This window comes from Falco cherrug, chromosome 14, assembly GCF_023634085.1.
Source record: "Falco cherrug isolate bFalChe1 chromosome 14, bFalChe1.pri, whole genome shotgun sequence".
In the NCBI taxonomy this organism is placed as follows: Eukaryota; Metazoa; Chordata; class Aves; order Falconiformes; family Falconidae; genus Falco; species Falco cherrug.
The window spans coordinates 11,360,442-11,388,392 of NC_073710.1; the positions used below are offsets into that span (position 1 = coordinate 11,360,442).

Here is a 27,951-nt window from a genome sequence, read left to right on the forward strand (position 1 = left end):
TTTCATTAGCTGGATAGTCATTTTAGCCATATATGCAGAGTAAATATCTTCTGTATAAAATATTGTATGGCAGGGTCTTGTGTATCAGTGTATGACTGCTGCTGCTTGTGTGTGAAAAAAGTGCTGCTACAAATACACATGAAGAATACCTACTAACAATAGGTGAGTCCAAGTAATTTACTTTTTTTTTTCTGTAACCTTTGTAGGGAAGCTCTGTAATATGTTAACACTTTTTATAAGGAAGCACGTTTTAGGCCATAATATAGGAACTTAGAAACTTTTAAGAAAGACAGTTTCTTAGTTCTTTGTAAGCAACAATACAGAAACATGCAAGAGGTATGCCAGCGCTAAATTATGCTGTATCATCCAAGCCGTAGCAGAATCAAAAAGCTACTACTAAATAACAGCATCTGATTTTTATTCTTAAATATGTGTCATCAACATATTTACACCTATTATGTAAGAAACTAAAAATAAATGACAACTTCAAAGTTTACACCCAGGTGCAAACTGTCCCCATATTTTAAGTTTTGAGTATCAAACAGCATATATCTACTCTGTAGATGGCAAATGCTAACTAACACTACAGTGTTAGCAATTTTCAATTAATTTCAATTTCATAAAATAGAAAATTTCACAGAAATGCTCAGTTAATTTTTTTCTCTCCCTCCTTAATATATATAGCCAATACTTACTCATTAATTGTTCTAAGGGGAGGAGGATGGTTTTATATTGATTTGGGTTTTTTATCTGATGTGATAATAAAGAAATTCTGCTACTTAAGACTCTCAAGCATTTCTCATATTTTAAAGCATCACCACAGTTTATGTACTCTTGATCAATACACTGCAATAGGTCAGTTTTGAGATTTATTCCACAGCTATCAATTTTAACAAGATGATGAGATACAAGTCTTATGGTAAGTATTTTAAATAATTTTAAATTTGGAGTAAAGCCTGTTTAACAACTGAATCGGCAGGCATTTAAAATGTAGCCTAGATCAGAAAAGGAGCAGAGTAAAAGCCTTTTGTAGTTCAAAAGATCTTTTGACTTCTAAGCCGCCTAATTCTCTTCCAGAATTAAATTTAACTATTCAGTAGACTACACCTAGTACTCTCAGAAAGCAAATGTCTCTGTGTAAAAACAACTATATGACACTGCCCCTTGGCACAAGGCTAGTTTCTCTGAATAATGTTATCCTCTCCACCTGTAGTTTAAGATAATTCCTTGAAGTCGTGTTAAGTGATTTGTTATGAACTCTAAACTTGTACAGCAAAATCATCCTTTAACATGTCCCCTAATGTTTTGCATGCAGCAACAAGTTTGTAATAAATAACTCCCATCTATCAGTTATAAAAAACCAGTCACAATACAGTGTTTTGCAATTCCAAAGGAATCCAGTCCTCATGTAAGCCATTGTATAATCTACATCTTGTTATTGCATATCTCCCAAACCATTTCATTCTAACCTTCAAATACTTCAGTTTTACAGTTTTTGGCAGCCTCTGACCTTCATAGTGGCTCAATACAGTAAATGAAGTCACTGGCATTTGTCTGAAGTTATACACACATCTATATAAAGATAAAATTGATCGACATTTTTTTAAAATACATTGTAAAGAAAAATGTCATGTTAACAGATCCTTCTGAAAGACTCAGTACAATGAACTTTCCGTATTCAGAAGCGTGAAGGGAGAAAGCTTCTTCTTAATCGGAGAACTTCCAGCCACCACTGAAGGCAGGCAGAGGGTGCTTGCGGCTTTCTGTCTATTTTTAGTTCCCCAACTTAGAAAAGGCAGTTTCAGTGGGGCTTTCTTGGTCTGATCAATCTTATCCTCTTCCATGGCTAAACAGATTAAGGAGTATGTCTTCTGCATACCCACAGAGTAAGTTGCACTCTTACTATGCTGTAGGGAAAGGAGAAGCATTACAAGAATCAGTCACCCAAAATGGGTCAAAAATTTTGACGATAACAAAAGGTTACTGTGCAAGTAGTTTTCCAAAGCAGACTACAGCAAGTTTTCTGTGCTAATGACATCATAATTGAATACAAGGCCCTTCAGCGTGCTGCGATTCTGGTATTTTGCCCGTGTAGACTCAAGGTTATGCTATGCAAAGCATAAAGGGACTTGTGAATCTTTTCCATGGGTTGTGTTATAGTTACGTTTACTGGCTTCTAGCATAACTATACAATACATATACTAACCTCTCTACAAAGCTTATATATGTAGTTCTTGCACAGATCTCTGAAGGGAAGATTTTTTTGCTGTCTTTGGTCAGGTTCCATGTCAATTGCAACTATGACAAGAGCTACTGTGGGACAGTCTTTCGGGATACCCGAAAGGCACAGCTTTCTCTGTCTCAGCTGTGCCCTGAAGCAGCCTGATTATACCCTACCCTCTTGTTTCCAGTAGCAGCTTGGAATGGCAGGTGTGCAACTCCTTATTTTCAATAAGGAAAAATTAACTTCTTAAAACACAAAAACCTAACAGCAGTAAGAGCACCTTGCTCACTTCTAAGGCAACACTACTTCAGTGCCTAAGCTTGCCAGGGAATGTTAGAAGCATGAAGCAGTGGATTTAGCTGAACTACAGGTTCTCTCACACTACAAATAAGTTTGTTATTTAGAGCTTAACATTTTTTAATCTTGTGATCATTTTTCCTCAGTCTAAAGCTTCTACAGCAGCTTAGTAACTGACTAGACAGTTATAAGTCCACCAAAATAAAAAATACATTCATTAATCTATGATCTAATACAAAAGTCACAGATCATTTATGTTAACAACATATAAAATAAGCACATGGTCACGGATGTTCTATTTCATTCCATTATTGTTTCATTGTGGCATTTCCAGTGCTGAACAGGGTAATATTTTCATCCTCTGGGACAAGTTAGGGGAAAAATAAAATATAACCTGGAATTTATAATGCAATTAATCTAAGTAGCTCCACTAAAAAAAAAAAAAAAAACCAAAAAAAACAACCCACCCAAATATTCTTATGCACACAAAGACTGTACTTTAGCTTGCTAACTCATGATGATTTAAACAGACTGTTTAAAACTGAACACATGCCTGAATACTTTATATATTCACTGCTGGTGTGGGATCCGACTACATGAAAGTAAACACAAATCAGGGACTGAAGCCAGGAAAGTGAACAACTCTCACATATCCAATCTGCAAAACGCGTTTGCCTCATTACATACCATAGATGCCGCTGTATCCTGGCAACTGATAACCTCAATCTCAATGGGCCGCTCTCCCACACTTTTGAATTTTTCCAGCACCTCGTTCACTCCGAGCCACTTGCAATCCACGCCACCAACTGATACAATGTAGTCACCTTCTTTTAGGCCCATCGACTGTCAAAAAAATTTTGCAAAGGTTATGATCTGGAATTGTAAAGATGCACAAAATGTTTTTGTCACCACATGGTATCTGCCCTAAAGGCATCTCCCTCTTAGATGCTATAAAACCACCGCCTAGCCAAACACGTGGGATAAAATTGTGTATGTAACACAGAAACAGGTAACTTTTCGAGTACACAAATTACCTATTTGAGTTGGCAGAATCACATTTATCAATGGTAATCTCAAATGCTGGCTCTTTCTATGTCCTTTTCACTTTTCTCCTTAAATAAAGGAAACTTGTTTTTTGCTATGCTATCGTCCCCCATGAGATACATTCTCCAGATTTTACTTCCATTTCTTCAGTATTTTTATTTGTACTTCTGTAGTTGCTTCTGCCTTTCCTACAGCTGAACTGTGCTCATCACTGCATGCTGCTTTGGGCACATGCTACCTTGCCTTGCCTTCCTGATCCTCATCCTTATTGTTGCTACTTTCTAAAGCCTTTATCCCTTACAACTTCCTGAACTAGATGGGGGAAAAAATTGTTGGGACTTCATATCTATTAAGTGTGAACAGGGCAAGAAATTAATTCTAGTTTAATGTGATCTCAGGGATACAGGTACTCTAACACCTAAGGTGTATATAGCACAGAATGTGTTCAGATTATATGACTGTACTATACTGACGTATAGGAGAACCCAATAAATATGCCATGCACCAGTATTAACAAGCTGCAGTTACGTTTAAAAGACTGGAATGCTCAAGTCCGGTGATCAATTATTAATATTGCACCGATGTACTTACAGCTGCAGTGCAAACTGGATCAAGACAATAAATCTGTACTGGTGAACCTCCTTTAAGACTGAATCCTAGCTCTCCTGCTTCATGGTGGATGCGAATAGTACGTGGAGCCGTCCATCTCTGCTTGGCTGAGAACACTGTCAGTGGGCCCTGTAAGTAACATAGCCACAGGCACATGACTGTTATTTGTAAGTAAACATTTGCATTTTTTAAGTTATAATGCTTTAAGCTCATCTTATGTAGATTTTACTCAGGTTAACTTCCAGCTACTTCCACTGAAATGGAGCAGTGCTATTTATCCCAGAAGTTTAAGCTATCCCCTGAAGTGCTCAGCCCTATTTCATGACTGTTCAGGTGATACTTCCAACAGAGTGGGATCACAGCAAATGCCAAGTTGTTCTGAGATCTCTGTTAAAAGTGTGCAGAATCTTCTGGCTGCAGCAGGCTCTAAGGTTCTATGTTACTCCATTTTGGAGAAGATAAATTGATTTGTGAAACACTGCATATTCTGACCCTAACTGCAACTCCCAGTTCCCTTTGGCCACTGATACACAGAGCCACCTTAAAGACCGGCTTTGTAGCATGCAACATTACACATTCTGCATGCCTGTCTCCAAGTACTTTGTGTTTCTCCCCACCTTTAAGTTGTATGCAATTACCCATTGAAACTTCATGGGACTTTCACAAAGGTTTTCAAGAACGAATGCTGTGCAAAGCCATTTACAATAGCACTTCTATTCTTTGCTAGTCTCAAGTTGACTTACACCTCTGAGGCTACGAATGATCTCTCCAGTAGCGTCTGACAAACCCCCCCAGTTAATACAGGATCATTTTTTCAGGCTAAAATGCTCATGTCCCTTCCCTCACATTAGAATGAATTTATACTTGCTAGCAAAATGACAGAGGTTCGTTGGTATTAGCATGTTACGTACCAGTCTGTGAAAGAAATCTTTAACTTTCACCTTGGAAAACTGAGGAGCGATTGTTTCTATTTTATGCTCTGTTTTAGCTAAAACAAAAAGAAGAACAAATTCATTTTCTCTCAAGTATTAGTTGAAAGGCATACAAAATACTTTTTTTTGCATTCCAAGCTAGATAGAAATTTCTCCTAAATTCTTACCAGGCTGTAGAAAAGCTCACTTTTTGTGGGAATTTGTAAGGCAAATATCTGAATCACCTTAAAAATCCCTTCAGAGCTCATAGTATCAATACACAAAACTTAAAACAATCCATCCAAACAAAACTAAGCTATTCTCCTCTTTAATTTATTTTCCTTTGAGAAATATTTAAAACCAGTGCTCATTCTTTCCCACTGCTTCCGAAGAGGAAACAGTTGGACGTGCTGGACTAATCATATGAAGAATCAATAGCAGTCAAAGTGAGTTAACAACTTAGACTAGTAGAAGATTCGTGCTACAGGAGACAGTTACTAGTTTTCCCCATATGATTTTAGCTTTTAAAGTTTCCCTATTTTTTCTAGCTCACAAGACAGTCACCAAAAAAGCTGAGTTGTAAGTAATTACTGTTATCTACCCCAGAAAATTATGTGACCAGAGACAGAAACATTGTAAAGCAGCTGTAACAAAATTCATTTATCTGTGATGGAGGAAACATGCAAGGAATCTGAACTCAAATGTTTAAGTATATAAGTTGTACATTATTTATACTATGTATGGATGCATATTATATATGTATAAATATATCATATAAAGGCATATCCCCATGAAAGCATACACATGTAAGGTTAATACCCTCTATTTCTAGCTATATACACTTACGAAGGATATCTGGAGCCTGGATTAGACTGAGAAAGTCATCTTCTGTCTCTTGCTGAGCATATTTGAGAAGTGAGCGCTTATGTGCAACTGTCAGAACCTCCTGAAGAACATCGATGTTTCGAAGCTTTTTGCATAGACCACAGACTCTTAGAGCTTCTTCATGATAAACAATGGCTTTGCGTAAGTGTGCTTTCCCTGAAAAAAATCAGAATTGTTGGTTGTCATCCATAGACAATAAATACGAGGTTATTTTCAAACTGTATCTAGTAGCTGTGAGAATCTGGCAGTTACCCAATTGTTTTCTCTGAACTTTGTCCTTTAGAACGGTGAGAACTATCAATCCTTCAGGCATGTAGTCATACAACTGTGACAAGGCTTTCTCCTGCTGATCTTCATCATCACCAGACTGCACTGGAATAATTGATACAGAACATTAACCATTACACATCTTTAGGTGTAACGTTGTGTAATTGCTACTACCTTTTCTCCAAAGGCAGTCAAATATTTACACACACATATTGATAGGAATTTCAAGTTTTTAGGACTTTTACAGTTTTATCATCTGCAATATCCAAATAATATTTACATGCCAGAACATATTGACAAGAATCAAACAATTCAGTAGAATATAATGGGTATAATACTTCTTTTGTTTCTGCAGAAATTAGTTTATTGGACTTCCACATTCTTCTGTAAAGAACAAAAAAGCATGGCTTCAAATCTGAATGGGAAAATGGCCACAAATTAACACATATTGAAACCCCAAAATTCCTGGCTCCTAGTCTTATTCATAGACCAAATTATAACTGTTTATGGTTTGTTAATGTTAGTTACATGAATATATAGAAAATGTAAGATTCTTACATTCATGGTCACACAGAATGGTGGCAATGAAGTAATGTGCCAGCGCTTTGTAATGGTCTGACTTTATCTGTGCCAGTTTAGACCAGGAATAGGGGATATTCTCTTTCACTGGTTCCTGATTCATTGCAGTGTTAACCAGCATGTAAACCTCTCCCACCTAAAATAAAGCACAAAATTGAAATATGATAATGTAACATTGCTTATTAGGAGCTCAAGCAAGGGATATTATATTCAGCTTTAAGATAATTTCATGTGCATCACATCAAAGAGGGGCTGGGGGAGACGGTTAGAAAGGGTTGGAAAGAAGTTTTGAGAAGATTTGAAATTCCATCTCTGATTTTTCCCTTACAAGAAAAGTAAAAATTCTGTATAAGAACAGATGAACCAAGTCACTCAATCTATATGGCTTCAAAGTTAAAATAAAAACACCATATAATTAACAGTTCTTAATATACAAATACATCTTACTGCATGAAGTCTGCTGAGAAAAAGAGTGAAGCATATTACTTGTACAGTAGGTTTGTGCTTCACTTCTGAAACTGTGGAGTCATATCTAGCCTTAAGTTTGTGTGGTCTTATTTAAAACTGGGCTACTATTCTTTATGCAGAGGAAATAAAATAGGTTTGTCAAGTAGTGAATGCTGCTTTAATGGATCAAACAACTCCAAACTGACACAATCCAAAAACCTTTCCTCTACAGCTGATCGATCCTACAGACAGGTCAGGGTGGCTTTACAGGGTTGGTAGGAAAAGCTTTGCCCATTTATCTAGTATGGAACCAATCATATATCTGCTACTCTGAAATGGCTCAGGAAGCATCTTCATATCTTGTTGGCATACCCGATTTTTGATGTCAGCGACCTCAATCAAGTACAAACACTACCTTCTGGGGCACAGCCTGCCTCCCATTTTTCAGACAAGCCCCAAGACAGCTCTGCAACTACCAACTGACTGCTCATCAGGGTCCTCCCCCAGTTACAATTTAGTTATTCTTTTGGACTTCAGCTTTTTAAGTTTGCATAACCTCCACCTGCTGGGAAATAAGACAGGTTGTGTTCAATACTTAACAGAGAACTACACAAACAACACTGTCCTTTTGTATGTTGTTCTGTGGACAAGATCTATACTGTTTGAAAGAGCATACAATAAATAGCTTGTAAAAAAGCTTTGGCAAGTTCACTGCCCCAGTGTTCCAGCATGTTTCTGTTTAAACTTCATGAATGATGAATTTAAAAGAAAAAACACAACAGTTCTAAAATAATACTTAGACTGCAGCTATTTGTGTTTTAATCTTCTGAAAGGTTGCGATTGTCATTATAGGTTGTCAGCTGTCCCTTGTTACTTTTGGTTTTCAGTAACAGTTGTTAACATTTAGGTTTAATAAATTCTGTTAGTATTACTAGAAGCTGTAGCAAGTAACACAGCACTGTAAACAGTTATTTTAAAGACTGACTTTTAAGTCTCCTATTTTACCTTGGCAGCTTCCTGTGTCATTTTCACTAGTGTGAAGAACTCATTGCGTATTCCAGGAAGACCAATCTGCTCAAAAACACACTCTTGAGCTTGTGCAAGCATCATTTTTACTAATACATTCAGCATAGCTGGGCTCATATCATAACTTGGTGTGTGAGTAAAGGTCTCCTTTAAGTAGCTTAGGACTCCTGAAATTACAAAATGGCTTTGTCAGCATTACAAAGAGAGAAACAAGTGAACTTACTTCTAGCATGTACTACAATGATAAAGATGGAGAGCATACTTTCTAGTAATGAACAACAGCAATTTGAAGGGATTCTTGGTACACATGAAATTAAACTGTACAGGTTTTGCTTTGCATTCCCATCAAACATCTCCAGGCACAGTTCTCAAAATTACAATTCAGAAGAGCAACAGAAACTGCAGATTTTAAGGGCAATACCTTCAGATCTGCTTGTAACAGTTCTTGTGATTGACCATAAAGCTGTACTGAACTGAACGTGACTCGTATATGGAAGTGGTAGGCTACGGCTTATACACAGGACAAGAAAAAGAAGTCTATGCAGCCATAAGGAGGTGAAAATAGAACACTTGGATGGAAGGAAAAACCACAAACTTATAAATGTAGTTAATTATGAACCTCCTTTCCAGATGCTAAGTGCTGCTGTGTCCAAATGAAAGCTCAGTTCCATCCCTGTAAGTAAACTAAACCAGTGTATTTAATAGGGTAAAATTAGATTCTGCTCTAGACATTTGATTCTATCAACGCATGAATCGTTTCCATCATTTATCAATTAAAAACAAACACTAACTGTAGTGCAAATATTAAGTAACAGTTTCAGGGATGGAAGTGTAACCTTCAAGTATGCATGTCATCCAACTGGTTTAGTGGGTTCTACTAGCCTGCTAATTGCTGATACTACTACAAAAGCTTAATGATAAGACCTCTGGTTTTTCAAGTGTCTCAACTTCTGTTATCTTAGTTCTTGCCACTACATTCAGTTCTGGCCATGTTATGCTGTATTTTCCTACTATCAGTTTCAGAGGTTTTTCATGTTCTGTGTTAACTTTTGTCTTTTAACTTACTAATATGCTCTTACACAAATTTGAATTATGGCAATCTTTGCCTTTTTTCCAAAAAAAAAAAAAATCAAGCCCAAACTTGCCAGGCACATCCCAAGTGCTGATGCAGTGCCCTATTGAAAGGAACTGAAAGTACAGGCAGGGGGGGAAATATTATTTTTTCTCAACATATTTCTCCCTATCACGTAAGTATATACATACCAAGAGCTTTGTTGAGGGTAAGCTCTGTACAACATTTTCCATTCAGCGCAGAGAAATGGTTAATACATGCTCTATATCACGTCTCTACCAACATAATGAACAGTGTTACGGAGCCATGCACAGGTACAATGAAATGCCTCCTGAGCACGTCGCTTTGGGGCCCTACAAAGGTAGTGTAGTAGCAAATGATGCATTTCAATTTGTGAATTAATTCTGTTCTGTAAATACACTGAAGTGAAAAGCAGTTATTTCTTATCTGCAAAATGGAAGGAGCAGCAGCAAAATGGAGAAATTTCTTTTAGATTGATTGATCGATTTTAGATTGATTTTAGTATTGAAGTTTCATTTAGATTAAATACAAAGGCTGAAAAATAATTTATTTAATAAATGCATGAAGAAATATTTTTTGATGGCTGTGTATTCAAAAGAGGGGTTTTATGACAATCCAACTCTGTGGTCCACAGTTTGTAGATGATAAAACTGCCCATACAGTGGAAACTGACAGCCACAGATTCCTAGTGCAAAAATAAATCTTACAGTAGCTATTAATTACACAGGTCATGTCTTTAAGCATTATGTGTAGCACAGATGACATTTAGAAAAAAATTAGAAAAGCTACTCGGAAAAAAAACCCAAACAAATCCAAACCAAAAACTTCTGTAACATGTTAATTAATTCAAAGGATGTGATTGCCTTTATTAGAATCTGTATTCTTCCTTGCTTGGGACAGAGCTTGAGTATTTTGAATCTGTCTGCCTTTGGAACCTATGGAAAATATAGTCAACTTCCAATTAATTGCAAATTTCACCAGAGAACACAGTAAGATTAATTTTGCAGAAACCATAAGGAAAGCTAGGTTTTAAGCCCTTTATCAGCCTTTAAATCTGATTTTATGCCAATGTAATATCACTGAGGTAAAAGCAGCTATGTTGGTGAAACAAAGAATGAACAGTGAAGCAGTTCACGTTAGGGCTATTACTTGGACCTTTGAACTACGGTTCATTAATCATTAACCACAGTATTCACTGTCTTTATCTGCATGTTCAGACTACAGTTCCGAGTTTTGAATTAAAGTGCCATCTCAGCTCTTCAGTGGGCTTCAATTTCCCTATTCCTCCTTTTTTGTGTAATGAAGTCAGTTGGTGATGGAGGATGTCAGGGTGAGATTACGAACATGTGCATAAAGACCTTCCCAATATTTGAATATTTGTACCTGCAGCTCTCTGAAAAGCATCAACAGCATTTTCAAGTCCAGCCTGGGTCTGACGATTGCATCTTGTTCCAATCTGTGTGTAGAGGGCTCCGATGTTGAATAAAATGCTAGCTTTTTCAAGTAACAGATTTCGCTGACACACTGGGACACCTGTGAAGGAATCATACCTTGGGAAACAAATATTAGAAGTGTTAAAATTAGCAGAGTCCATTGAAACAACAGATATTTTCATTCTGTTTTTCCAAAAGAGAAGTGGAATTCTTAGTAATCGTTATGCTACAGTGAAAATTAAAGTGAACAGAAATACCATCCCATACTGTGAGGACAATCTAGATGCTGCAAGCCAGAGAACGGCTTTATCTGAGGCTTAGTTTTCAGCAGGGTCTCCATAAGCATACTGTATCTAACTCAAAAGTGCCTGTGAAATACCACAGAGGCTGACAGTATACTGGGGAAGCATCCATATGTGCTGCTATGTTCTTGTACTTAGATGTTGCCAAATACTAACTATTAGCATGGTCAAATCCTTCATAGCTTGTCTTTTCAGGTTTCTATCTGCAGTTATGACTAGAAATTTAACAGTTCCTCTTGGCTGCATGGTAGTAATCTTTTTCATGATAAAAATAAAACCTCTGAATTCAGAGTCAAACTTTGCTCATAAATATAGTAAACACTCCACTATAATAAATTAAGTCTCTCCTCCTTTTCTGGTCCAAATGGTCATCTTAACAAATTGAAGGAGGAGAACTAAGGTGTAACCCATTCCCCATCTGCTTCATGCACCACGGCTGAGAGTCAAGGACACATGTGCAGTTGTCCAAAATGAAGATTATTTTCTCTCTTTTTCCCCTTGTACTAACCTGTAGCCCAAATCATAATCTAGCCAATTGTTTCACTCTTAAGCATGAAAAGGGTGTGTTGTATTCAGGTTTACTCTTAACACTAAAAAACCCCAAAAGGTTAACAACACACACTGCAGGGAGCGAGGTAGGAAGAAACACACTGATGCTTCAAATTAAACAGAAGACAGTTAATGGTTAACAGTGTTCTGAAACAGAAGAGAAGACAAACATGAACTACACACTTACCATGTAAATAAAACTCCCATGTGCCTGGTAGGTGGGAAAAATCTGTTTTCTACATAACCAAGTTGAAGGAAATAGCTTATCAACATCTCAATGCCAGCTTCATCTCGGCTAGGAGTGCGGCAGGCCTTAAAATACAACAGATTAAAATAAAATATATTGTGTTAAGTTACAGGATGAATACCGCAACACCAAGGTTAAAGCTCTGCTTCCTTTGGACTTCTGCATATCAATAGAAATGTGTGGAATCTGAGAACAGTAAGCTTAAGGCCATATGGATGCATTCCAAACAAGAGTTTTTCAGCTACACACAAGTAGCACGTAACCTTTAAGCAAAGGGGATCTGTCTGGCAAGTCTCTAAAATTAAATAAAGATTGTAGGTATTTTATGAAAGCTACAAAGAATGTTTGTATTTCTAGTATAATACAGGAAACAAACAATAGTTAGAAATAACCACCATTCTACTACAATTTTTTGCCAGAAAAACTCACTTCAACACTCTTTCTGCTAAATTAAAATACCTCAAAGTAAAAATAAGACAAATCTTAGATTTACAGGATTTACAAAATTGTGTGAATAGCTCAATCACTTTGCATAACTTCATCCTTTTCTTCACTTGTTCTTTACTCACATTGTAAAGCTCTTGGACAACGAAGACTGATGTTCCGTATCTCAGAAATTAAGTCAATAAGAGTATGATAAGTTATAAGCAATAATAGCATATGCTGGTTCCATACAAATGTTGTTATTTACAACTGTAGATTAAAAGACCTCATGGTATACCCTACTTGAACTTACCTGTCTCAGATCCATGAGATCTGCTATTTCATCTTCATACTCAGAACTGTCTTCACTATAATGTTCCAGAATAAAGTCCTAAAAAAAAAGTAAAGAACTGGAATATCTAAAATTAACCTAAACTAATAACTTTTTTCTGCAGTTGCAAACAGTACAGATTCAGTTGTGATTTGCATGGTGTCTACTCCCTTTCAGTCAATAGTACAGTAACATGAGACCACAAAAAGACAATTAAACTAATAATTTTATTTGATATCTGAAGACAAGAAGTTTCAGTCTGATGTAAAGGAACCAAACACCTATAACATCAACTCCGTTGGGTTTTAAAACAGCAACGCTTAGTGGCTTTGAAAGGGACAAATGAACCCTGTTAGCTAAAATAACAAGAGAATCAAGTGACCATAAAAACTTGTTAACAGAAGAGACTGCCAAATTCTTGTCAGCTATATTAGGGCAATTCCACTTAAATTAACAAAGCTGCAATGGCATCAAGTGGTACCACAATCTGAACACAGAGATTAACCTGCAGAAGTAAAAGCCGAGGCAAATGCTACAGTGATAGAAGATAGTTTACCATGAGATTAAAATCTACATTGCACAATACACAGTAGTCCAAACAATACAGAAGGTGGCACAAACAGCCAGCAAAGTGTATTAGCTAACAAGCAAGCAGTGATAATGCTGCAACACTGCTTCCCAACTGAACTAACCTAGTTAGTGCAAGTTGGAATATCACCATTACGTTGAGTAAAACCTTCATTACTACTTCCTTTCACACTTAAGAGTAGGAATCAATAGTCTTATTGGAAACAAAAACTGTAGAAGGCATTTTTATTCTCTTTGGTTTAACTCTACTGTCTCCAAAGTGGTATTTCTTATAACGTCTTCTGACTCCTTGTCCTAGTTACATATGAGCACGACCCAAATAATTGGTGGCTAATTTTTAACACACTGTGATCTCAGTTTTGAGGCAAATAAAAAATAATTTGTACATAAATTACTTCTGCTTCTTTAAACAAATCTGAAATGGAAGTTACTTCTGTTAACTACTTGTTCTGAAATGTGTCTCTCCAATTTACCTTGAGGGGGAGTGTAAAGTCGACTTCTTTTGTTTCTTTGAGGCCAAGAGGTACCAAGGGAATGCTGAAAGTCTCTCTATGGAAAAAAAAGAAAAAAAGATTCAGAAATTCTTGTTTCCTGTTTGTCTGTTGATAAGATAGTTACTTTTGTTTCATTTGATCACAGAAGCTTCTGTGCTGATGGGTGTTCAAGCAAAAGGTAAATTTATAACAGCTCTGCTCCTTCCTGCCCAAGAAAGTCTACTTAATGGCCTGTGACTCCTCAAGAAGAGACTGAAGAAAGCTACTTGCCTGTGCTGTTTTTTTTTCATTTGAGTCTGTTTTTCCTTCAAGGAAAGAAAAGGAGACTCTCAGTGGCTGGCTTGCTGCAACGTAGCTCAACCTTTATACACCTTCAGAAGTTATATGGACAGAAAACAGCTCCACAGCTGCTAGAAGATCTGCCACGGTAAGAGCTATGGTAATTATCAATAGTTACCACCAGTATTTTACATGCTACCAATGGTTTCACATGTAGAAGTGATGTGTGCTTTCCCCTAACAGAGGGAAAAGCAGGGCCAAAATATAGCAACTTTAACAGTGAAAGGTGTAAGAGTAGGAAGTCTGAAAACTACTTAGTTTCTAGACAATGCTAGGTGTTAAACTCTAAACAAGTCAACCTCTAAAATATCAAAGGGCAATAAGGATGAGAACTGTGACTTAAAAAAAATATGAACCTCAAGTGAATATACATCTGTATCATGGACTTAAGCCTGGATCACATCAGTAAACAACACTAGCTAATAAGACTACTATGAATTAAAGAGCACCGTTTATCCTTCAAAAGCTATATATACTGCTCTTCCACTAAGTGTATTACCCAATAATAAAAAATAAAGATCAGAATTGCTTCCAGATAGAGGAAGAGTCCTTAAACTGGTGGGCACAATCCAGGAAGTGGCCCTGCTATCTTGAAAAGGACTTCCAAGATACAGAGCCAAAACACCACTACAGTTAGTGCAAACGATCTGATTTCGGACTGTCCTGGTTTCAGCTGGGACAGAGTTAATTTTCTTCTTAGTGGCTGATGCAGTGCTGTGTTTTTTGGATGTGGTGTGAGAACAAAGTTGATAGGACACCGATGTATTTAGTTGTTGCTGGGTGATGTTTAAACTAAGTCAAGGACTTTTCAGTTTCTCAGGCCTTGCCAGCGAGAGGGCTGGAGTGACACAAGAAGTTTAGAGGGGACACAGCCAGGACAGCTGACCCAAACCAGCCAAAGAGGTATTCCACACCGTGGGGTGGGACATCATGTTCGGTATATAAACTAGGGGGTTGGCCAGGGCTCTGGACTGCTGCCCGGACACCGGCTGGGCATTGGTCAGTGGGGGGTGAGCAACTGTATTGTGCATCACTTCTTTTCTTTCCTGCCTTCCCTTTGGATTTCATTCCTCTCCCATTCTCCCGCCTTTTCACTATAACTGTTGTTATTATCATTATTTTATTTCAGTTATTGAATTGTTCTTATCTTGACCCTCAGGGTTTTACATTCCTTTCCGATTCTCCTCCCCATCCCTTGGGGGGCAGTGGGGGTGTGGTACTTAGTTACCATCTGGGCTTAAACCACAACACTGATGAAGCTTTTAGAAGAAACCACAAGAGTTTTACAATAGATTATATCAAGACTCTTACCCCAAAAGGAAGTGAGACACATGCAAAAGAAATCCTAACTTAGTGGTTCAATGAGTTCTAGTACTACCCACAGTCCCTGTAGACACCAGCATTTGTCATTCAAAGGAATTGAATTGAAGTTTTTAAGGTACCACACCCATGGAGTTAACATCATGGGGGCATTGAACAGTTAGGGAGGTGTTCCTGGATTTCCAGGACTGAGCAGAAACAGCATCATGCCTCTCAATCCACTTGAGATGCATGCAAGTACTAGGAAGGCCAACCCTTCAGACTGGTGTAACACAACACAGTGTAACCCAGTAACGTGGGTGTGACCTCACGTTGATGACTACATGCACAATAGATTCAGAGAGCAACTATTATTAGCTCTTTGCTATTAAAGGCTGGAGAGCAGTTACAGAGGGAGCTAATTATTTTAGCTAATGGAATATAAAAAGCATTTAGAGCTTAGAATGAACAGCATCAGAAAGGTAAAACACCACTCAAAACAGATTGGGGAAGAAGGATCAGGATTGAATAACAAGCATACTACTGCCCAGCCACAAGGCTTCTACCTGCCTTGGGGCCTGACCTACTGCTCACCCTCCCTTGAGAATCCAAATATTTTGAATATTCTTTAGCTAGAAGAAGGAATAGTACTTCTGGAGTCTTGTTCTCATTTCCACAGCCTTAACTTTCATACTGTCTCTCTATGCTCACACGCACATATGAAGACTGGTAAAATCTTGAACAAAAAACATTTTTGCATCAAACACTTGTCAAAGTTTGCCATGGGGGTGGAGGGCAGGAGCTTTAGCACAAGTTTCTTTTTGAGAAAAATTAAACGTAGATATTTTGCATCAGATCAGCATTCAGTTGAAAGATACCCCACTGGAAATGTGCTTAGTCCCTCTAATTAATAATGCCTTGTAGTCCACCTGGAAGTTAACACCTAAATGAAAACGGTGCTAAGAGGGACCCAAAGTTATACCCCACATCACATGAAGTACTTCAATTTGCCTCTTGAGCTGCTAATGTTAATTAAATAGTAAACACTTGGTTTCAGGAGCAACAAGACACCTAATGGATACAGAAATCGCTGCAGTGTGCAGGCAATGAATACTCTTTAAGTTTTATCTTTGAGGGACCCATTTCAATTTGAAGTTTAGCATGATCTTTAAAGTTAGAAAAGTATCTTGGAAAACTTTCAGCTTCATTACTAAGAATTCCTCTGTTTTACCCATTACAGATTTCTATCACTGAAGCGCACACCTTAAAGGTTACCTCAGCTCTGCTTTGAGCTCCAAATCAGTGTTGTACTTCTGTTCTCCACCTAAAAAGAGGACTGTTGTATGCACTGGATTTGAGAACAGATACTAAGTACATCACTAGGTTTGCTCACTCCAGAATGCACTGAACCAATTAGCCATTCTAGGAGTGGAAATTCTGCTAGGTGCCACGTGGCTCTGTCTACAGCCCCAAGAGTTTTCAATTCTTGCAACTCTCTTCCAACAGGGAACTCCGTATCTAAGGATTAATGGTACACACCTTTCCCAAGTGAGAGACAAATATGCAGACTAACCCTTAGTCAACAAATCAAGTATGTTCTCTTCTTATCAAGCTCTCTGTTCTTTCCTGTCTATTCTACAGCATTCACATCCACCGAGAAACAGTTTTGTTTCCAAGGGTAAACAGAAGATCTGTTAAAAATTGAGTAATTTAGCTTTATACTTACTCTGTATTTTGATAAACTTCTACTGAGATATTAAGCCCTTCCAATTCCTCCTTTAAGATCTGCAGGTCTGAGTTTACAAAACTCAGTTCCAGTAGTACCTGCTCTCGTACTTTATTGTTGGTGGTTGCTCTGCAGAAAGAAAGAGACATACACATTTTTTACTGCCCAGGAAAAGGGTTTGTACATAAGCTTGGTTGAATCCCTTGCTAGCATTCTCAGCATTTTTAAGATATTTTTTTTTTTTATCTACTTAAGAGATGATACAAGACTTCATGTTTCAGAATTCATTAGGTTTTTCTGTCAAGAGACAGCCTGGGATAGTTTCCAGATAACAGCACACAGACACACAGGTTGGCTATATGCTACATTTTTTTGTGCCATTACTGTATTTGAAAATAAGCCTGACCCTTAATCAACAAAACTAAAGCTTCTTAAACAGAATTACCCTCCTATTTGCAGATTATGTGACCTTTTCCCAAAAGTTATAAGGGTGGAAGTGGGGAGAGTCAGGAGTTATTTTTTCAAAAGAGACTTCCCCATTTTATAAACTGAATAATGATCAGTTGAGACTTCTGATCTTAATAATAAAAGAAAACAACTCTCCCATAAAACTGTTACTACAGAATGTTTTACAACCAAATATAGAGGTAGAAAGATATTTCTTTTAATACAATACAATTTTCTCTATAATTTTATTTTGCCAGATACAAATAGGATTTTTTTGTTTGCTTGTTTCCTTTGCCATTATTTGTATTATCTTTATATTTACATGACACCATTTTGAACTGCTAGCACAGTGGATGTTTGCATTTAGACCCTGCCAGAGCATTTGCATGACTTCTTATTTGTGTATTTCAGGATATTTTATCACTATTTCTAACCTGATTCCCATACAGTATTACTATTTTCAAGAGACTTAAACTGTTATCTATAACTGCAGATATGAGTTTAAGATAAACAGCCTTGAACCATACACAGGCTTAAGATACTGTACCCCTGTATTAGAGAATCCAAATCATTAGGCAACAACAAACTTAAGTTTGCAGCATTTTGCATTTACCTTTATTTTAAGATAAAATTCACCTTCATAAATATTTATGAATAACACTCTCATACACCTAGGCTCCACTTGGAACAACCCTCTGCTGAAGAACTAGTTATTCCGAGGCTAAAACTCTTAAGCTTGTACTTCATATTATAAATGTGTTATCTGTGAATTTTCTATGCTGTACTTTACTGAATACTTGAGATTGCTTAAATTAAGCAATGTTAACATCTGCTGCCTGCATAACCTAAACTGGACACGGACACAGGGTGGAGTGGATCTTCCTTGATAAAGGCAGCACCACATAGGTAACTGGGTGAGCTTTGACACTAGCAGCAATTTAATTATAATTTACTAAGGCTCCGTGTTTGATCTAGCTTGCCAGCCTCCACGGGAGGGATTCTAGTACCTTTCTCAGAAACCCCAATGTTCCATCCAGGTGAACTTCTCCAATACAGCTATATTGCTGCCAACTTCCATGCCAATTTAGAGTTAATTGGATTACCTTTTCATGTTTTTGCACTGTAGACATACAAACAGCAAAAGACAGCAACAGGGGCAACGTGATATCCTTGAGATCCACACAAATCTACTCTGCATTCAGTTTTAAATCAGAACTTCCACAACAAAAGACAACGAAAAGGAGACTGTGACTTTCAGAAGTCTTAAAGACAAAAGTCTTTGCGCTATATGGATCACTTGTTTCAAGCCTAGCATTTACTTTCAGCTGAAAGTAAAGAAACCTGCATTTCCAGTTTTTTCACAAGTCCTACTGCAGGACACTCCTTGTGGACAGCAATCGGTTTGTTTCTTTTAGAACTTCATGAAATGAAACCAGAATCTGAAAACAAAAAGCTTGTTTATTTATGGTTTTCCTTAGGAGACTGTAAATAGGTCTAGTCATGTGAACTATCTAGTAGTCAGGTTACTTTAAAATTGCTTCTTTCAAAGAATTAGCAAGTTTTAGTACTCTAACAGGTGTGCATTCGTTTTAGATTTTTAACAACTCAGAAACAAGTCTGGTCCTCTACTCTTTAAATCAGCTTAGTTCCTACTCTTGTCAACAGCAATGTCAGTACTTCAGCCATTAATATTGGTATCAGGAGCCGAACTTTAGGACATCTTTACGTTGAACGTTAGAGTAACCAGTGTTCACACTCATCTCTTTAGTCTTTCCATCAGAACCATCTACCGAAGGAACAGCAATCAGTTTCAAAAGCAGACACAAGAATTTCGCAATGCATACAAAAAGTGGCAAAAGACCCTAAAGTCTTACTCCTTAAGTCAATTACCAGAAAACAAAGCAAAACTAAGTCAGTCACAGAGGGTAAAACTACATAAGCTTTGGACCTATCACCCTTCTTGCCAAAGGTGGAGATAAAGGCAGGTGACAGACAAAGGGCAACCTATCAATGGCAAGTTTAAGAGAAGTGAATTTATCCAAGCATTTTCATTTCTCTAAGGAAGCAGGACTACATTTTTGTTCTTGGAGACCAACTGTTGCTCCAGTAGCAGAGAAACAGACACTTCAGGAGACTACTGCAGATGACTGCTGGGGAAATTTTCAGTTCTTCTATGTAACAGAGGGATGGACTGTTGGAAAGCTAGCTACAGGGGCTGTTTGCTAGGCAGCTCATCACAGGATGTAGTAGCCTCAAGACAGGGGCAACATAACGCTATTCCTATGGGGACAGCCATGTAAAACTGTCTTTAAAAAATGTTGGTGGACAAATTATAATAGATGAAGGGCAAAGTCTCTTCAATTTACCTCAAACTGTAGGAGAACTTGGTGGCAACTGTAACCCTGCTCAATTTAGGTGCTGCTACTCCTGTATCACTACTACATGGAATAAACAAGGCAACCAATGGTCCTTTTCACCGTGGAGCACAGACATAAAGGATTTTGGAAAAAGCAACAGTACAGTAACAATACCTGTATTTGATTTAGGGTGTAAAAAGGACTCATTACAATATTCAGCAAGGTTCACCTGCCATTATCGCTAGCAATAAAGCTGATCAAACAGAGCAACATAAGATAATGTAACATTCAGCTCATTTGCTGTAACATTGCAGCTTTGAAAATGTACTTCATAGCAGGTCATGACTCGATAGAGCTACAGCATTAAAAAAAACTCAGGGAGACTGACAAAGCATCCAGCAGTAATTTATGCAGCATGTTAAGAGGAACGGTTAGGCAGACTGGCAAAAAGTAATAGCTAAGAGACTTTTTAAAAATTAAAAGAAAAAAAAATTGTTTCTCAGGCAAGAGAACTTAGGAAGTCATAACAATTACCTTAAAAGATTTTCAGCACCAGCTCTCATTCTTACTGCTCTTAAGATCTGCTGGTTTAGGACAGCTCTTTGATTTTGCAGTTTGCTTCGACCAGTCTCAGCAAGAGGATTACATCCCTAGAATTAAGGAAACAAATTTTCTTGTTGCTGTTGGAAGAGACTGAAAAAGGAGTAACACTGAATTTGAATGAACTTTAATAGCATGGGTTCCGTATGAATACAAATTAACTACACGTTCATCAATGATGAATGACTGACAAGTGTTTCTTTCTCATTAACCATCACCTGGTCACCAAAAGTGAAAAAGATACCACCACCAAAGTATTTGACATTAAAATCCAGGCAGAAAATATTTGTTTTAAAGCTTAAGTACATCTGTGAACCAGTCTGTTCTCCCCTAGAAATCTTCTGAAGCTATTTTCTAATTATAACCAAATTTGACAAGAGCGTTATTAAGTTTCTACGGGTTTCATAAAAACAGTATCTGGCAAGGCAGTAATTCCTATCAAATTCCTCTGCTTAACCTTTGCAAAGTATAAGAGTTCCATACTGAGATACATGCAGCCTTGAAATACAACTTTATCAACAACAGGCTTTGGTGGCACCACTGCTCACAGTTTCAAGAACCTTTCTAAGGATCTCTGCTCTTGTTCCTTCTGATGCTCAGATCTTCAGTACAATTCCTACCCCTCCTTCCCTAGGTTCCTCTCTTTACATCTCAGACTTATTTTTGGCACATACTGCTTATCTGTACAGCTCTTCTTCACACCCAGGAAACTCTCAGGTCTTTAAGTCTATCCTGCCATAACACAACAGCATCTTTGCATGCTGCAACAAAAATGTGAAATATGAATAAGCTTTATAAGTTATTTCATCTGTATATGTTCACAGTCCCAGATGCAGTGATTTATCCACCCATTAGTTTTTCTTGTTACCCGTTGCCAAAACCAAGACTATATATTGATAGCTCAGTATCAAGTAAAATGGAAAATGGAGTAATATGAGATGGGATAAGATGGGATATGGAATAGTAGAACTTGACAGGGTAAGATGATTATTATACCTTCAGACACTCATCAAATTAAGCCCTGAAAAAGCAAAGCATGGAATCCAGAATTCACAAGAATGGTCCTGTGTATGTGCACACCTTACACAAAGCACAAGACTCAAACGACTGCAACTTGTGTTTGAGCAGGACTGAGCCATTCTATTCTGCTGAGCACTGATAAGCTGAAACTGTTACCGATGAATAGGACTGCTTGTCTTTTTTTTTGTTGAGGGAACCACAATCTTAATACCTTATTTAAACAGGTTAGAAGTTTCACTTCCACTTTTTTATTCTTTGCCTTGCCCTCCCCCTTTTTTAAAGTATCAATTGGCTTTGAATATTAGCACTCATTTATAGCCAACCAGCACATCCCTGCAGCCTTAAGTAGTGATTCTCAAGCAAGTAAGACCACTCTGTTTTAAGGCTTACCCTTAAGCAGAGCATGTCCTGAGCGGTGTTGCTGGGTATCATTACAAAGCTTGTCAAGATCCTACTGGATCAGGCACTACACAAGGAGGCGGCTCAGATCTCATACAAGTCTTCCCTCAAGTACTCCAACCACATTATTATGCACTGGTTTGGACCTCTCCCTCTTAAGTTTTGCTGACAAAAATTTGGTTTTGATATAACAGCATTTAAAAGCCTCTCAAACAAGCTCTAATTATGAGTGGTCAGGCAACGACATACCAGCACAGCAAAAGCCAGTATTTAAACAGAACATAAAGTTCTAATCATCTACTTGAAGTTCAATTCATATTTTCAGGGCTGGCAAGTTAAAATAAATTGACAACAGAGAAATGAGCTGATCAATCCAGATTACCATAGTCTAATACCGTTAATTTAAAACCCCTGGTCTGAAAAGTTTTAAACAAACAGGTAAAATGACAGGAGGCTTGTGCACACATCTTCAGAAGCACCATTTGCCAAACAACTTTTAAAACCACGCCACATCAAATTACTACATTTGCAAAAAATGTTTCTGCATTGAAATACAGCAGAAGCCCAACACTTGGGTGTGCAGTATATGCTCTCTTTGAGAAAGCACTGGCACCAGGCACAATAAATACATAGAAGATTATCATCTTCCTGGCGAGGACATGCAGATGTAGCAAACTCATTCACTCACCTCTGATTACAAGTAGACCTTTAACTACCAAATGCTTTCTGCTCCTTTACACGTGTTTATTCACAGACATAGTAGCAAGGCAAACTTGAAAGTACAACATGGCCTTGTATCCACAAGTTGCTTTCTGCTCTTAGCCTGCTTTTTTCTGGGCTGCCGCTGTTTTTCCTTCTATGTTTGTTCTGCACTTTGTGTTGTGTAATCTTTCTCTGCTACTGGTACTCATTCTTCTATCCATGCCATTTTTTATTTGAACCTTGCCAATTATTTCTTGCTGTTTGCATTCAGTTTGAATACTTGATCCTCATCTTGGGCCTGTCATCTCTGTATCCCTGTGTAGGTCTGTGATGCTTTCTTCCAACTTTTTTCTTGACCACTTAGTACAAGCATCCTTCCTAAACTTAACCTCGCCTTGCCCTTGTTTTCATTTTCTCTGCAAAGCTGTAGCTTCTTTCCAGAACTCCCTGCCCTTCCTGTGTGCCAAACAAGTTTCATTACATCATCCAAATACTTCTTTACAGCTCTACTTCTGGGAATTTTTTCAGGAAGATCAGCTGCCTGATTCCCAAGCCTATGAAGCTCAGTAGAAGTGGTGCATTTATTTCAGTGGACCTTTGATCAAGCTCCAGCCCAGAAATCAAACAAGCTCCCATTGAACAATGAGCACAAAACTACAATGATCTTAAACTCTGTGCAAAGAGAAAAAAGTGGCAGAGGTGTTTCCCTGCATTTCAGGACCAGCCACTAATCTCTGTATGAAGCTTTAAAGCAAAACCAGCCCTGGAGCCTAGGAGGACAAGGCAGTGACAGACTGAGGTATCCGCATCACCTCCAGTGTGCCTGGAAGTGCAGCACTTTTGTCTCCCAGATGAAAGGCTTCTTGTGGATAGAGGAGACTGTTTCCAGGACAGGCTCACCAGCTGCAAGCATATACCTCCCATTTACTTCTCAAGGCCTATAAGGAACTCACATTTTACCTTTTGGAAAACATCGCTTTTTATATCTCCTGCGCAGGGGATGGGGATGCTCAGCTAGTTTGTGTTCATTTACAGGCTTAAAACCTTTATTGTAATCAGGCTGCCAGAAAACTGATGGATAGAAGTCTGCATATAGGACAGTGAAAATAACCAATATCTGCAAAAAAACCTATGGGAAATACACAATCAAGGGAAAAGTCCTCCTTGTGTAAAGCACAAATTCTGCGTACTAAAAGGTTATTTAGCAGACAGGTCCCAGAAAGTGCTTAATTTTGTTTCCCTCCATGTAGAAGATCCCTTTCCCAGACAGCATTTGTACTTGGTTCACATTTGGACTACCCCAAGAATGTTAATGTTCAGTTCATTACAATATCTGGCAGCCAAACTTCCCAGCAGCTTCCACACCTACTGTTTCATTTCTTGTCAACAGGATGCTAGATGCTTCACTTAATTACTGTTTATCTCTTTGCCAAGTCAGGACAACTTAGAGAGGGGACTGGATTTTACCCTGGCTTATATGGTATCAGTAAAATTAATTAAATAGCGACAACAGAATGGTTATTGCTAAGGAAGTTGCAAAAATGATCAGGAGTGGAGTACAATTTAAACTCTCATTGCATGCATTTTGGAGGGAAAAAAAGCAAAGTTACTCAATGTACTTGTTTCTGTGAAGACAGTTCGAATAGTAAACTCAGCTATCAAGTTTTAGAGCCTTTTTTCCCCTCAGAGCATAGCTGCACTTCATTAAGTGTTTGAGCTACTTAAATATTATTATCCTTAGCTCCTGAACCAATAAAAAGCTTTTCAAAATCTAAAGTTCAGTTAGCTAGCTACTTTATTCCTTCCTGCTTGGTTGAATAGCACTGCTGAACTGCAGAATCAGGAAGCTGATATGTTTTTAATATATCATTATCAGAGGCAAGACCTAGACAACAGTTAAAGACTCTTGCCATATGTCATTTATTTACCTAACCAGGTAACATCTGAAAGAAATAGACACTGGTATTAGACAAATAAACATGCATGTCCTGCATGCTTGATAGCAATCCTCTGACTAATTAATGGGGTGTGCTGACAGATTCCAATGGGATTGCTGCTCATCTCTTGTTAGAATTAATGCCTGAGCTTAGGTGGCAGGACACCCCGCTGGGTTTTATTTTCAAGTTTATAAATGTTATCCCATACACATTTATTTGGCAAACAGTTGTATTACGAATGCTTGTGGGATCTCAACATGACACTGTCTCTGTCACACCAGGCACAGCCAGCTCAACAGCAGGAGCTCAAGCGGAGCTAGGAAGTGGCTGACTGACAGTTCAGGACTCACATGGGATTTTGGAGATATTTTATTCTAGATTACGTGGGGGCAGAGAGGGTAGCTAGGCAAGCCTGTAGTCAGGTACTCCAGGCTTGATACTTAACTGTAGACGAACAGTAATCTTGCTTCTGTACAAGGCACTAATGCTTACCTCCCATCTGAAGGAGCCTCAAAATCCCCTGTCTAAGGGGTACAGGCAGGATCTTTGTGGTGTTCCAAGTTTAGGCTCTAGGCCTTAAGAAATTACCTACTACAGAGAGAAGATAGCTGTCCAAAGTACCAGTACCAAACAAAGACACAGTTGTATTTAATTTGGATGCCAAGAAGTTCTTTCTGGAAGACAGAAGTATTTTTTAGTATCAGAAATCCAGTTGCAATGGACACAGAAATCATGACTGTTTGCCAAACAATGAGTAATGGCAGTAAGCGTTTGAAATTAATATAAGTATGATTTATGAAGTAGTGGTTTGAACTTTTAAGATGAGCCACACAGTGAAGGTGACACAGAGTTGAAACTGGGTGTGCCTTCTTACTTAAAATAAAACATTCCTGCCCAGCCAGTACAACCTGTGCTGCTTGTCAAGCCCTGTAGTGTACGCAAATGGCCATATCCTCCAGATATTTAAACGTGTATGTAATTTAACTCATGCATGTAACTGCTTTGGCTGTAATAGCAACTGTAGTAAACAGATTGATTCACACCAGTATTTCTAGAACTGGTCCTAAAGTCCTGCTAAATTATTATGTTTGTTTCTTTTACTGAAAGTTTCTCTTTGCATGTTTCTATGTTTCTACTAGTTCAGTTTTGAAATTTTAGCTATATACTGCAAGTCTTCCAATAATACAAGTTTTATCCGAGTTTAAAAAAAAAAAAAAAAAAAGGTGGGAGGTGGGTGCAGAGGAAGAAGACCTGGTCTTCCAGAGCCTGGTCTACTTGTCCATGTCTAAGTGCCTGGCACAAAATATAAAATTTTATAGCTAATTATTGTATTAAATTCCAAATACTTATTTTCTGTACGCTATTCCATCTTGTCAAGCCACTCACTGCGCAAAATTAAAATTAGTATTTTGCCAGATATGTCTGTCTCTCGACTAACCAAGTTTCAGATGATTCTTAGTTTCACATGAAGGCCTACTTTCAGTTTTAGGTTTTATGAATTTGTATATAATGAGTGGATATGGCATGATGGGGGTATGAATCACCGCAGTGTTGTTTCTCTCCTGCCAGACAAGTGGAAAGAGAACAAATAGGCAAATAAATATTCCTGTGTCAATGCTAATGTTGACAGTTGCCTGGCTACTAATGACTGAAAAGAACCACATGAGCTAAACCCCAGTGGAAGCACAGGTGCAGCAGGTTGGTAAACTGATACATTAACCACAGTTGTGGGGGAAGCCCTGCAGAAGAAACCCTAAAAGCCGAGGAGGGGAAGGAGAGAGTTAATTAGGGAAGTGTTGATTCATGAGCTGGTTACCATACCTATCATCATTTTCAGGCTGGTGCTTCATTTATAGGATGGCTTGTTTTCTGTTTTTAGCCTTTTCCTCTGACAGGGAGGACTAATATATACAGTCTTCCTTTCTGAATCATCAGCTTGGACTACATAATAAGTAGCTAGCCTCACCGATGGAGCCAAAGGTTTAAGAAAGGGAAAAGAAAAGAAAATAAGCATCTTCATTAAACTGATCAGAATCTAAAGATTCATTAAGCTAGCTGTCCTACTGCTCTGCTTTATGTAGCACAAAGGACTGCTATCCAAAACAACCAAACTGAAGACAGGATGCTTAGTGCTGTACCAGCAGATGCTTGGAGAGGTACAGAAAAGGTAACCTTGGAAAATGAACTATGGCTTTTTCTTATAATTTATTGCAATTTCCTGACCGATATAGGGAATCTGAAGAGCTACAATCTGTGTAAGGTGTTACAAAGCAGTAAACCAAGATGGGAAAGATACAGTAGAAAGAACTTCCTAGATAACTCCTCCTTGCTCTGCTCCTACCCACCTAAAAACCCCAACCAAACAAAAAAACAAACAAACAAAAAAACCCAAGAAAACCCCCACAAAACCAAAACAAGGCAGGCATAGCCCTACTATTAGATCACCATGCCAGCATTGGATCCTGTGACTGGCTGAGTACTACTTTATAAATATCCCAAGTTCTGTATACTGACATGTTTTGGGGAATATTTACTTTGTGAAAACTTACTGGTTTAGTGGGGTGGGGTGCTGTAATGAAAAAGAAAAGGGGGGGGGGAGGGCAGAAGGGGAGAACAGCTTGAAAAAGAGATGTTTCTCCCACAAAAATTCGGAAGTAAATGAAAAAAACACAAACGAAACAAACAACAGTAAGAGGTCTGAGAGGCCAAGCAATCCACAGAACCACGGCAGGCTTAAAGAGTAACTTCCCCAGAGGTGGGAGAAGCATCTCACATAAGCAAAGCAGCACATGAGGACAGACCTGCTTTAATTACTATCAGTCTGCTGAAAAATCCTTCCTGCCTAAATGCCTTGCTCTACTTTTAAAACAAATTGTTCTTTGCTCTTATCATTAGTTTTGTCATATTTTCTGCTGACCACAGACTCTTTCATAGGGAAGACAGACTGGGGGCAGAATTTGAATGGATGTGTGGGATGTGCATGGCTGATTCACAGGTTGCTGCCACTAATAGTGAAAGAATGAGGAACTCTACACAGAGGAGGTCAAGGCACCAGGCTGACGGTCCAAGAGCACTTGCACCACCCAGGAGTGCAGGTACAGTTTGCTCTGGCAATGTACCACGGAATAGACTGAACTAAGCTATCCGCATGTGATGGTAGAGATAAACAGTAGCAGAACCAGTTTCCCGGTGAGTTATCTTCCCAGAAAGTAAAAAGTTCTAGACAGAAGCTCCATCTTTTTGATGGAAGAAGCACCTTATTTTCTACTTTGCCATATCCTCTTCAGGACACCAGCAAGGATTTTGTTGTTTGGTTTGGTTTTAAAACTAAAATTCTTCTCACAGTTCAAATTGCAGCTGATCAAATGGTTAAAGA

The 27,951-nt window shown here is 38.1% G+C and overlaps 1 protein-coding gene across 2 annotated transcripts in view; it reads right to left on the reverse strand.

Annotated features, from left to right (window-relative positions):
• Window positions 1-401: 401 nt before the first annotated feature.
• The window catches only part of RHPN2 (rhophilin Rho GTPase binding protein 2), a 30,867-nt gene continuing 3,317 nt past the window's right edge, over window positions 402-27,951 (reverse strand). For both annotated transcript variants that reach the window (XM_055726769.1, XM_055726771.1), the window contains 14 exons: window positions 20,452-20,567; window positions 17,114-17,242; window positions 13,729-13,804; window positions 12,650-12,727; window positions 11,854-11,978; window positions 10,766-10,932; window positions 8,269-8,456; window positions 6,796-6,952; window positions 6,223-6,342; window positions 5,932-6,126; window positions 5,086-5,162; window positions 4,157-4,303; window positions 3,209-3,364; window positions 402-1,907 (listed from right to left, as the gene is read on the reverse strand). In XM_055726769.1, the coding sequence (XP_055582744.1) occupies window positions 1,656-1,907; window positions 3,209-3,364; window positions 4,157-4,303; window positions 5,086-5,162; window positions 5,932-6,126; window positions 6,223-6,342; window positions 6,796-6,952; window positions 8,269-8,456; window positions 10,766-10,932; window positions 11,854-11,978; window positions 12,650-12,727; window positions 13,729-13,804; window positions 17,114-17,242; window positions 20,452-20,567 (1,983 nt within the window). In that variant the 3' untranslated portion in view covers window positions 402-1,655. The remainder of the gene's footprint in view (window positions 1,908-3,208; window positions 3,365-4,156; window positions 4,304-5,085; window positions 5,163-5,931; window positions 6,127-6,222; window positions 6,343-6,795; window positions 6,953-8,268; window positions 8,457-10,765; window positions 10,933-11,853; window positions 11,979-12,649; window positions 12,728-13,728; window positions 13,805-17,113; window positions 17,243-20,451; window positions 20,568-27,951) is intronic.